The sequence below is a fragment of the Anticarsia gemmatalis genome, chromosome 9, assembly GCF_050436995.1.
Source record: "Anticarsia gemmatalis isolate Benzon Research Colony breed Stoneville strain chromosome 9, ilAntGemm2 primary, whole genome shotgun sequence".
NCBI lineage: Eukaryota > Metazoa > Arthropoda > Insecta > Lepidoptera > Erebidae > Anticarsia > Anticarsia gemmatalis.
The window spans coordinates 9,811,160-9,824,314 of NC_134753.1; the positions used below are offsets into that span (position 1 = coordinate 9,811,160).

The following is a 13,155-nucleotide window of genomic DNA, read 5'->3' on the forward strand; positions in this document are numbered from 1 at the left end:
CTGGAGACAAATCTCAGACTCTATTATTTAAAATTTATGGATGCTATAAAATTAACATGATACTACTATTTATGCTAAGTGTCAAAGAGTGGCTGTAAATTCTGGGAATTCAAAGCTATTTACAAATAGCATAGTCTCTGTTATTCTGTATTTCAAATGTTCGATTGACGGACAGAAGCGTGGCAGTCTACGTGACAGTCCTTTGTGGCAACAGAATTAACAACTATGAATGTGATAACAGAGTGGAAAATTTGAATTGAATTCAAACAATGTTAAGCTCTGTCCATATCTGCAGACAAGTGGTGTGTCCAGCACGTTATATAAAAATAACAGCAGTAAATTCACATTTTCATCGAGTTAAATGTGAGGACATTGAAGGGGCAGTTGCCTTGAGTACCGGGCAAACTATAGAGATTGTTTAAATGAAAATATGATCAGCGCCAAGTAAATAATACTTGGTATAATTTGGTATTGCATTTATACGAAAGTCTCGACATAACAGACCTTTTATATTTAGTTACTGGCTACTGTTGTAAAAAGCATTTTAGAGACGAATTTTGTCAAAGCTGTTACGTGTTACCTAAAAAACAATAGCTGTTGTATATTTTGGGCACAATGACCAGTCTTACTCGTATAAAGTATTTTGTCGACCACCGAAAAATCTTGTAAGAGAATCTGATCAGCGCCTCTAGCGGACGCTGAAGGACCTATTTTTGTAGTACATTTTATATGTCAAACTCTCGATTCTCGACAGAATCAACTAGAGAATTCCGCTCCTTCAAGTCTAGATTTCCTTTAACAAAACATTGTATAAACATCCTCATTTGCACTTAAATCAATCATGTGATAACGCAGCGTTATATCCGTTGCCTAGTTTCCGTTTTCCGCATTAATATTGTTTCCCTTCTAGTATGCACACTCAGTGGTACGTTTGATAGACATGTCCGCTCTATTCCTCTTCGCCGTTCTAATTCAATCTCAGTTCGTGCAATAGGCGACCATTACCTGCCAATGAAAATTGGAATGTTCAATTTGCAACGGCTTCTTTAGGTTGCTGTGTCGATAACTGCATGGAGTTGGTTATTGGGTATTTTTTAATTAAATGATTCGACTTCACCAGATTGGTTATTGACAACACAATTTTATGAATGAGATCAAAAAAATGGACGACTTACGCTCCTTGTGGACACTGCGTCCGTTTTTTTTAATGCAAAAGTACTTGCGATACAAGATAAATAATAAACAACCATGATTAGAGTGTTTGGGTGATTGGTAGTTAGTGGTTGCATAATTGCACATATTCATGTGTGTTCTGCGCAATTTATGTATAACACTAAATTCTAGTGGATGTTATGATCCTATTTCTCATCAAACAAACAACTAGTTAACGAACAAATTTACCATAAATCCTCTAAATTACACACCGAACTAAAATTACCATTGTAAAATGCGATCACTAAATTTTATTGGTCACACAATACGCAATTGCAACGGTGTAATGGCATTATTCTGCGGGCTCGGCCGGCAATGGATAGAATACTAATGTGTCTCTACGGATGATACAGGCTTACGGTGTGAATCATGGTGACGGGTTGCACTCTACAATTGAATTAATGTTCACAAATTTTATTTTGTTTGTTTGATTTACGAAGTATTTTTGTGGAGTTGAAACTTGGATAGTTTTGCTGTTATTTTGAAGTGATAAATATGACTGTATTGCAGTGATTATTTAATGATTTAGTGCCGTTGAGCAGTGTAAAATTTTACTGCAGGTAGTTGATTTTTAATAGTTTATATGTTTTTATTTCATTGCATGATCTGCATCCATAAATAAATGGTAGAATTAATACTTGGGGAATTCCTATCGTAAATAAACTTTTAATACTGTGCTAACAATTCATACATTTTCTTCTTACTTATCATGTTTTTAGCATTTGAAATATACTCATCAAATCACATGACATGATTTAAAATGCACTAAGAATCTCTCAGACCCACTTACTTATTCCCATTTCCGCCACGTTCAATAGAATAAGTAATGTTTCGCGATGCAATCTCTCTAATTTGTTGTTTCCTAGCAATCCTATTATGCTCCAATCTGTTACATCAATTATGAACGGTGACACAATAAGGAGAGCGAGTGACGGCGTGTCACAAAAACTAATACACAAAGAAATATATAAGGAACTGAGTTTTTGTACCACTATATGTTACGACTAGCTGACTCGCGCAACTTCGCTTGCGTCACGTGCGCGTAGCGTAGCACGTAGCGTGATGATATATAATGAAATATAGCATATAGCCTTCCTCGATAAATGGGCTATCTCACACTGAAAGATTTTTTCAAATCGGGCCCGTAGTTCCTGAGATTAGCGCGTTCAAACAAACAAACAAACTCTTCAGCTTTATAATATTAGTATAGATAGACTGATAGTATATTACGCAGGATTAAACTTTGTGTGGATTTGTGTTTGTGAGGATATAGCAATAAGCCGCTGTATATAAGGCAGAACATAACAGAGGCGTAGGAATGGAGTGCGGTAGCTCGATTCTCTACTAGTATCGACTATCGACAAGAAGCTGGCTGTCTAAAAAAATTGTATGTTACACATTTTCATTCAACATGTTTCGATCAGCGCCTCAAGCGGACATCGTAGAAATGATTTTTGCAGTACATTTTAAACGTCTCTTTACTCTATGGTTCCAATTGTACATACATAACAACGGTTATCTTATTATTTTCACACGGTGTGTCTTAAAGTCTTAATTTTATTATTCAAATGTTTGAATATAAACAACTCGCGACTTCGGCTGCGTGAACATATTTCAATAAGTTATAAACTATCGAAATCGTCATATTATTGTAATCTCATCTATTCAGTAGTTTTTCTGGTAAAAGTTACTACCATACAGACACACAAACTTCCGCATTTATAATGTTAGTAGGATTTATAAAAATGAACCTATGTGTAAAAAATGACAGTTCGGAATCTTGAGCATATTTCAGACAACGTTTCTCTCTGAATAAAAGCTCATGACTAAGCGTATTGCAACTCGATCTCGACATTAAACAATACTAAAGGCATTTTTCACATTAACCATTACAAGAAGACTAGCTATGCCTCGCAAATTCACTTTGGTTATTTGAACAATACACGTAATAATTGTGGGAAAAGTAAGTCCCCAACCCGCACTTGGCCAGCGTGGTGGACTCAAGGCCTAACCCTTCCCCCTCGTTTGGGAGGAGACCCTTGCCCTGCAGTGGGACAGTAATGGGTTAAAAAAAATGTGGGAAAGAAAGTTGCTGTTAGATCTCGGGGTTTTTGTAGCCAACTATGAGAGAAAATAGACTGATCGTACTAGTAATATCTTAAATCATAGGCTTTTTTATGATACGACAATAAACAGTCATGGTTTTCTAAACAGGAACAACTGTCCAAGAAGAAAGACTGATGAAAAGCATATAGGATATTTGTAAATGTTTAGTTTATTGAATTCGCTTTGAGAAGTAGGTAATAACAGACGTTCCTAAAAAGTCTAATTTCGTGCCAGGTTATACTTCAAACCGACTCCAATATATTCGAGACGGAAGAAACAGTCGTTTGAATAACGTTTTAACGAAACTAGGTCACATTTTCTACGAATTCCGACATTCACATGAATACAAATCCTGAGTCAGACTTCAACATTAGAGCAAATTCTAACCTTTATTTTGCAAGTCATTAACTAGACAGTTGAATGGAATCAAAGACAAGTATAGTTACTTTCGTAAAACATAATATTCGAGTTAATGGATAAAGTGATTGATTTATGGCTCAAAGTGTAATTAACGTGCAATGAAAACAAAAAGATATGGCGACATGAAATGATAATAACTTCAAGATTGCCAAAGTTACCCGGGGAATTTCTTTATACGTTCTAGCAAACTTGGTGCATAGCAATAGCGCCAGATATTATGTTCGTCGAGAATTTTATGATCGACGAAATTACTTCGCGAATATTGTTCACGTCATTTCGCGATATTAGAACCTCCTACATTTGACAGCGGGTATATAATATCTACCTCATTTACATTGCACGTTATAAGGCGTTAGATTTTATGAACGAATTGTATGGTACGTATTATAACGGCTCTATGATAACGTGAATGAGAGCCCATCTAGTGCTTAAACCGAGCACTAAACGATCAGCGGCGGGGTTGAATTTAAGTTGGGTATTGAAATGAGATATACAGGCAACCGATTTAGATAGGACCCGCATACCAGATATAGCGTGGAATGTGGTGATTACTGTGGACGATAAAGTGTGGTCGTTTCTCTGGATGTGCAATACGTTTCAGTTGTAAGTTGCCGCGCGAGGGACTAAATGGTCGACGGTTAATACCATACATTTGGTGGGTATCAAAATTCCTGCGAATGGGCTGAGCTAAACGAGTCGGTTGGTCGTATTTCCGCGTGCGACGTAATGGTCGTTTTAACGCATAATGTAAACGAGCCAATCATTCACGGGCGACCTATTTCCATATCCAATAATACTAAGGAGGTTATGACACTGGTGATGAAGCGTTCATTTGCTTAACTGCCGACACGAGAATTCGATTGAGAGGAGCGTATTTTTGTTTTCGGATATTGGAAAATGGAGATGAACAAAGCTGGTTGTCGTTGATGTATAGTTCACAAACCGATAATTTTTATATTATCTTTAGTACAAATGTTACTTTATTTGACTTTCCTTTATTCCTGGCGATATACATAAAAATACATTGAACAAGGCAAAAGTTATCTAAAAACGTCAAAAAAAGTTTCACAAGATAAAGTCACAGGAAAAAATGTAATAACGTGGACGCAAATCTAAATGCCTCTACTTTTATATATTCCCACAAACATTCGTAAGCGGCTAATACTAATGGGGTACATGGAGGCTCCTAAGAGGACTGACGTATCCAATAATCTGTGCTCTCTGGAATTCTTTCATATTCCATCTCATTATTTATTTGGCACACTACAGACCAACAGGCTCTTTGAAGGATGTTTGTGCTATTCCACGTGGACCAACATAGGGAATAATATAAGTTATTTACTTGAGATACAGTCATCAAGAGAAGTCCTTGAAGAAATTCACTAAAACTACTATGTATACCTAACCAATATACTTAAATATTCAAAGGATATCAAATTGGTTTATTTTATGTTGGCCTCTTTAAAATCTTTAGTTCAGAATATGTAGATTTCTGTTCGTGCAATTGCTTTCAAGCTATTTTCAAAACTTGTTTGTTAATTAGTAATAATATTGTACTACTAGAGAACTATTCATAATAATCTAGGACAATTAGTTATGTGTGACAAATATCTTGAGGCAACAGGGATCGGACCGAAAATAGTTTTAAACTGATATAAGAGATAATAAGATATTCTTATCGTTCCATCCATACCTTTTATTGCGGACTGTACTGTAATTATTATTTGAGGTCTTTGAAAATTATTTGGATTTGTACAAAGATTTTTAAGAATTAGTTAACGAGATGCCTTCACAATCGTGACATTTTATGGTCGGAGTTCAAATAGATTTTTGACAATTGCAACAAATACGTATTTGTATAACAATTTTATTTATTTATTATTATTTTATTTATTCGTATTACACAATACGCAATTGTGTAATACGAATTGTGCAATTATAACAATAATTATAACAATAAATGAATCTTGAATAATATTAAATTGCAATTTTCAATTATTAAATGATTTCAATTTGATAATAAACCGGGAATAATTTAAATTAATTGAATGTGCTTGTTTGTCGCATAACAATTCGAAATAATACAGTACAACAGATTCTCAATTAACAATTCATATAAATAGACTTAAAAACTACACTGAAAATAATATTTTGGTTTCATATTTTATAAAAAATATTGAAAAACCAACTGCTAAAAACGTTGGCGTAGATATAGGAATCAAATAAGCTTAGGTGTTCAGTATTTTAGTATCTTAAAAGCGGGAAGTGGGTATCAAAGCGAAATGAGTTGGATCGAAGCCACAGTCATAAGGCCGAGCTTATTATTGCAAGTCGCGTGAATTTCATAACGTTATTTGTGGCTCTAAATGAAACATTAACTAATATTGCAAAGCATGTTATTATCTGCCATCGTAATGATATGAAAAATGAAAGGCTATATGACTGTACTTTACATAATCGCACAAAATATTTGGAACAATTTGAATTTGCATGCACAGATCTGTACCTCGATTCTCTACCACTATCGACGAGCTACTGTGCCTCGATTCCCTGCCACTATCGACTACCGACAACCGGCTAGCTATCGAAATTTTGACACTTAGAATGTACTGCCAAAATATTTCCTACGACGCCCATCAGAGGCGCTGATCAGATTTTCATACAAAATTTCTCGATGACAGTTCGGTTGTCGGTAGTCAATAGAATCGAGCTACAGATCAATGATATATTTTTAACCGACTTCACAAGACTTTTATAATTTGACATTAATATATTTTTGATCAGATTAATAGACTTTATACTATAGACACGAGACCCAGATGGAACCGATACTAAACGCACGGAAAAAAATACCAGAATTTGATTAAGATAAGAAAATAAATAGCCAATTTTTTAACTCAGTGCCAGTGAAGCTACGTCAAAAATCTAGTTGCTTATAAAATTGCCAGTGTCTGTCCAAAATTCCAAGACAGAATTTTATGATTTTAATAAAGTTTTATCAAGTAGACGTAATAAGATTCCAGCAGGTGTAGATAATTTAACGAAGATAAATAAACGGGCAGCAATATTCCTTATTTTGAGAACATAAACTATTTACGTTTGAGTAATAGTCCATTTAGGATACGCTATCCTATAAAACAATGAACAAGAATTAAAATAAAACTTAGCTGTATTAAGAAATGTTACTATTTATTGCGACTACAAAATTATTGTAGTGGCTATAAAATGCGCAATGTACTTACAAACTACCGATAAATATTCTAGGGGAAGTTTATAGATTGAACAATATAATAAGTACTTATATAATTTAGTCCCTGTTCTCCTCCCTAATTAAAAGGGTTAAGCATCTACTTTGCTAGCCAAGTACAGGTGCAGGGTTTCCAGGAAGGAGCATTCCGTCGAGAGCTGATAGAAGGAGTTTTAGAAATGAAACCTTTTCCTAAGAAGTTTCAACTTAAATGTAAAACCTTTTAAATAGGACAATTTGTTTAAAATTCGAAATGCGGTGTTGCTGTTTAGGGTTCCAGCAACTAGGACCGCAATTATTATTTCTGCTTCCTGTGACTGGGACCAGCTCAAATTTCCACTTACAAAATCATTATGTTATCGAAAATCGAAAAAGTATAAATTTTAGCAACAAGACGAAGGTGTTTATTAAAATTCTAGTAACGGGCGTTTGCGTCGCAAAAACAATTGCTTTCTAAAATGAAAAACGCTTACCATATTATGTAGACAAGGTTATTCTACGTTTTATTTTTAGGAAGAATTTAAATAACTTATAATTATGTTTATATTTGATTAATATGCTTTCATAATTATCAAATTAGGTACTTTGTTAGCAAGTAATTTGGATTCGAGTAAATATTGAACTTGGAAATAATAACGTTGTGTTTTAACGATATTAAAATAATTAAACAGACTCTTGGGATTTTCCGATGTTTTGTTAGCTACTGTAGTGGAAACTTTCTAATTTTTACTTAAAATAACTATTGGGGAAGTTTGGAGTAGAAATATCCAATTAGGCTTAACCCCTTTATTAGGCCGGTAGTAATTTAAAAGTTGAGTTTAAGAACAGATATCTATTTTTTTTAATAATACCTATGTATATGTTAATAAAATTTAATACTAATACAAATTTTTATAACATCAAGGCCACAATCGCGCTCTATTCGAACTACCTCCATTCCTTAACATTTCGTATAACGCGATTACGAATGTTTGATACTATCATGACGTCACTTTATGGATCACACGCCAATCAGTGATCATGATCTTTTTAATTCCCCTGTCGTTGATCAATTGTTCATAAGAACATATCGATATCTGCTGTCAGATATGGAAATCAATAGTATAGTAGTTAAACATTACAAACTTTATAGATTATTGGCCGCACGTAAAATGATTTACCGTGGTTAAAAGTATTCTGTTTATTAAACTAGGTTAAAAGTATTCTGTGTATTAAACTGTACTTACTTACTATACTTTATAAAAATTCATCCAAATCCGTCTAGTAGTTTTTTCGTGAAAGAGCAACAAACATACATACACTATTCTCATAAACTTTATATAATAATATCCTTACAAACACCAACCGACGATCTTCAACGTAAACTCATTGATCATTTAAACCTAGTAATTTACAAGCTAATGTAAGGCTTCACTAGTATTTGAACAGATACAGGAGCTTTGTTTAATTTGAACGGGAGGGTTCATTTATATTCCGACTAAGTATTAGACATCTGTTGTTTCCACTCTTCCTTGTTTGTTCAGTGCAGCTGCATGCTGCTTCATTGCTTTTTGATTAAGTGTTTGAACATGTAAAGTAGCTTGTTTCAAACCGACTGACCAGATGTGCTCTAGAATCGATGTTTTACATCGTTTCTTGAATGAAAGCTTGTGTAAAGGGTTTGTTTTATTTATTAGGGATTGGTTTGGGTTAGATTTGGTCTTTGGTTTAAAAAGATTTTAAGGTAGAAGGTAGTCATAAAATAGAGAAATACTGTTAAAATAATATTTTGCCGTTTAACGTGATTACTAGAATGTAAACTACATCTAAATATTTAAACCGAAATAAAAAAAATGAAATGTTACCTTTCACTTTTATTAAAGCATGTTAAAGCTTTTAAGCCCACTTAAACTTGTGAACTGTCACATATACACACTTTCACAACATGAAAATCATAAATTATGTTCATAATTTATTTATGACGTTCAACGCCCTCTGGCGACGCAGTAACGAGTAAACATAGGGTAAATCATCCGTGCTGTTAGCTTTTCCAATACGTTGGTATTATGGTTTCTAATAACAAACATGATCAACTAGATATATTATTATGTAAAGTCTCTGATTACCGGGAACACAAATTTTGATAACAGAGCTGTAGCGCGATTCTCTACAATTAGTACTGTTGAGTAACAGGAGTTTGATATTTAAAATTTATCGCATAGGCAAAATAATATTATTTTCAGAGGGTTTACGTATAAATGAAACATAAGTTACTAAAATCATCCTTCTATGTATGCTTTTTATATTTATTAAAAACAAACCAAAAACAGTTTTTACTTTCATAAACAGTTTTTATATTTTTATACTACACAGCCAATTTAATCTAGCACGTAATTATACAATTTGATATTCCGAACACATAAATAAAATAACATATCTATGTTATTTTATGAACAACATAATGAAAAATGTATTATTAGTAAAAAACTAGGTTGAACGAGAATTCCTTAAAGAAAACAACGTGATCATTATTCTAGACGTATAACAACGCCGGTCCTTATAACTTGTCAAAAATACAAATGAAGCTGAGATTACAATACATTCATTTTCAACTTATCATTGTGATATTACAAAAAATCCGTGCCTGGATATTACAGATAGTATTTTCTTCATTATGGTTGTATTGATACAGAATTCTCTGAACAATTCTTTGAAGTGCAGTGACAATTTCAGCAATCATCCTATTAGTATTATAAATGCGAAAGATTATCAAGAAGTTATGTTTTTTACTCTTTAAATTATTGAACGGATTTTGGCGGGAACACAGTAGTTTATATCCTAGATTAACACTTTTTACCCTGGGAAATCTTTTCACGTAGACGATGACGCAATTAGAACTTAGTTGGACACGCTGAGCATAGTGTGTTTGGCATGATTCCCGATTGAAGCATAGTTCCAGCGACATTTTGGTCCTGAAATTATTTTAGTATCTTGATAAAAATACGCTCGATAAATAACTCATGGAACTAAATAAATCAATAGTTTCATGTGCGGACTATCTGACCTTAACCCATAAGGTCATTGACATTCTGAGATTTAGATCAGTTGACATATTTGACGAAGGGTGTCTCTAAGTGTTTATGACAACTGGGCCTAAAGGGATCCTAGAGAAGGGTGTGATTTCAAATGAAATTCCACTCCTAAGTTTTTGGACAAAACAACGCAGTATTCATGTTATTGATCGAGTTGAGTACTATTATTACAATCCACAATGTCTCTTGTTTATCGTTCATTTACATCAAAACAGCTGAGACGATTTGAATATTTTTGTTATGATGGTATATTGTCTCCCTCAAAACTACAAAATTAAATGTTACTATACTCACCAAACAACAAAAATTTCTGCGCAATAGCATATTATTGTAATCATTACATTTAACTATCATATTTACTTTACCCCATTCACTAGGAAATGTATATTTATTTTTGCTATACTTTTGCCAAAAGTTTCATTAAAATATAAGTTTCAATAGTTATTACATTTGGTGCTTGAATAATACATATCTAATACAAACCAGAGACTGTTGCTTCTGTGAAACCGCTTGTCAATAAATAATCTATGGTTAGTAAGGTTTATACACTAGATTATCCTCCGGCCTAACCTAGTTTATATCTTCGTGCAGTATATTAAAGCGTTTTACAGGAGGGATTAATTTACTTACAATCAGTTTAAACTCACTTAGTTTATCAACGTGTATATGAATTTTACCCTCACCGCCGGTAGATTTTACGATCCACATACCTCGATAAGCAGCTTAGAACTTTTATGTACTAATAAAACCTTACATACGGAATAATATGTAGAACATTATGTATACTGTTTCAACGTATTACATTTGGCGGAGTTAGTACCGACATTTTGTATTCAAGGTAAAAATGAGGAAGGCATCAAGTTACTTTTTTGAGATGATGAATGCTGTTTTATGTAATTTAAATAATTTACTTTTAATGGACCGTCACTTTGAAATAATAAATATAAAAAAATTCTACAAAATTTGCGAAAATAAACAACATAATTTGTTTCTTTATTTCAAATGTACCGGCCACTCAGAATTAGATCATGAGTAAAGTGCTTAATTTTTCAAAGGCCGTACTGTTGCTTCCTCAAGTTGTCCAAGTTTTGCTCTTAAAAAGAGATAGTGATACTGACTGTATTGCGCCATCCTTTTCTTTGACTAGTATTCTAATTGCTTTATCACGTCAAAGTGGGGTCTCAGTCTTACAATTCTTATAAAGATATTATTGAAATAAGATTGTAATAATTATTAATTCTTATTATAACAAAAAAAAACATAATAAGCATAACAGGAGATAGGGAGGATTCGAGAAAAATTCGCCTTCGCCCAGTGGGACAGTACAGGATAGCAAAAAAAAAAACAGTTTAAACAAACAATCAACAAATCAAATTACCCAGATACATAATAATATATGTTACGAACTCTATTGTTTGTCATTCGCAGGTTCACTATGCCTTCGCAACGTGCACGTGGTAGTGCCGGAGGCTGTGGAGCGAGGCTCCAAGGTGGAGATGAAGTGCCTCTACGACCTCGAGCAGGAGGAACTGTACTCCGTCAAGTGGTACCGCGGTGACAGGGAGTTCTGTCGGTACTCGCCCAGGGACGTACCGCCGCTCAAGATCTTTCGGATACCCGGGATTGAAGTTGATGTGAGTATTTTTGTTGATATTATTATGTAAATTAAAAGATTACTGGAAAACTTTCAAATAGTTTGTTGTAAGTATTTCCGGAACGAAGACATTGTAAACAGCGTGATTATAATAAATGCACTCATTAAAGTATTTAGGTCTACATAGGTTATAGGTTAGATAGGCGGGAGCTGGAAGTAAAGGATTGGGGTATCTGTGATATTTTGTTGTTTTTAAAATTTCGAAACAACGTTCAGTAGCTCGATTCTCTACTACTATCGACTACCGACAACCGACCTGTCATCGAGAAATTTTGTATGAAAATCTGATCAGCGCCTCTGACGGGTGTCGTAGGAAACATTTTGGCAGTACATTCTAAATGTCAAAATTTCGATAGCTAGCCGGTTTTCGGTAGTCGATAGTGGTAGAGAATCGAGGTACAGGTATAGTGTTCTTTTGAAAATAGAAGAAAAATGACAATTGTCAGGTAACGCTGGCAAACAGAAATCTAAGCCACAATACTAAATACCTAACCCGGTTTCTTTATTTTTCTTCGGTTTCAGTTCGTTAGTGTTTAGAAAACGCGCTGTATGCTCAGTTCATTGAATTACACAGTAGCTCAGTCGAAGAACGTGCAACCCCATAACCCAGATTGTTAAGTAGTTGCCGCATGTCACAAAAACGCCTTCTACACACGTCACGGCAATATTGGCATCATGCAATGTGACTGTAGGAAGTAACAAAATTAAAAAAGCAGTAGTAGTTCATCTACACCGCAGTTTCTTTGTATGAAGCTGCACAAAGCAAAATAATAAACATTACTTTTGCGACCATATCTTGTTAAATGTTGCACATGGCACCTTCAATAACGTGATTTTTTACTCTCCTGGATAGACGGAAACGTTCAGTTATATTACCACTATGTGGTCACATCCATATATGTAATGGCCGCGCTAAGGTTTGTTTAACCCGCAGATCCTTAATCGATCGGTGAGCGCAACAACTGTATAACGTCACGTTATGGCAACATAATAACTTTCTTGTTATTTGATGCCATCTTTCAACAACACTAAGGTCTGGATACGACGTAAATACAAACCGAATAATAATTAATCTAAACTCCAATTGTATAGTCAACTCTTTCTATTAATTCCCGTCTAGACATAGATTATACTGACAGGAAAATCTTCTTTTTACATTTGTTTTATTACTCTAGTTCCCGGTTACGACAAATCTTGATGTGATCCGCAGATTATGCACTCTACCACTCTGAATGATTTGAATATTTTTAATCCCTTTGTGATACGAGGATTAATGCTAGCGCAAAAATAGCTAGCAATTTTTATGTTTTGTAAAACGTAGTTATATCGTGTAATAGATTAAGTAGTTTGTAACTGCCTCAAACGTTGTTACATATTCTATTGCTATAGACTATCAACAAATCTTGTTTTAAAACCTTATCTTAGGGATCTTAGAAACTAATTTT

General features: G+C 34.0%; 1 protein-coding gene across 1 annotated transcript in view; it reads left to right on the forward strand.

Moving 5' to 3' along the window:
* The window catches only part of LOC142975777 (junctional adhesion molecule 2A-like), a 140,903-nt gene that overhangs the window by 28,556 nt on the left and 99,192 nt on the right, over positions 1 to 13,155 (forward strand). The window contains exon 2 of the mRNA XM_076118845.1: positions 11,485 to 11,690. Coding sequence (XP_075974960.1) covers positions 11,485 to 11,690 — 206 coding nt within the window. The remainder of the gene's footprint in view (positions 1 to 11,484; positions 11,691 to 13,155) is intronic.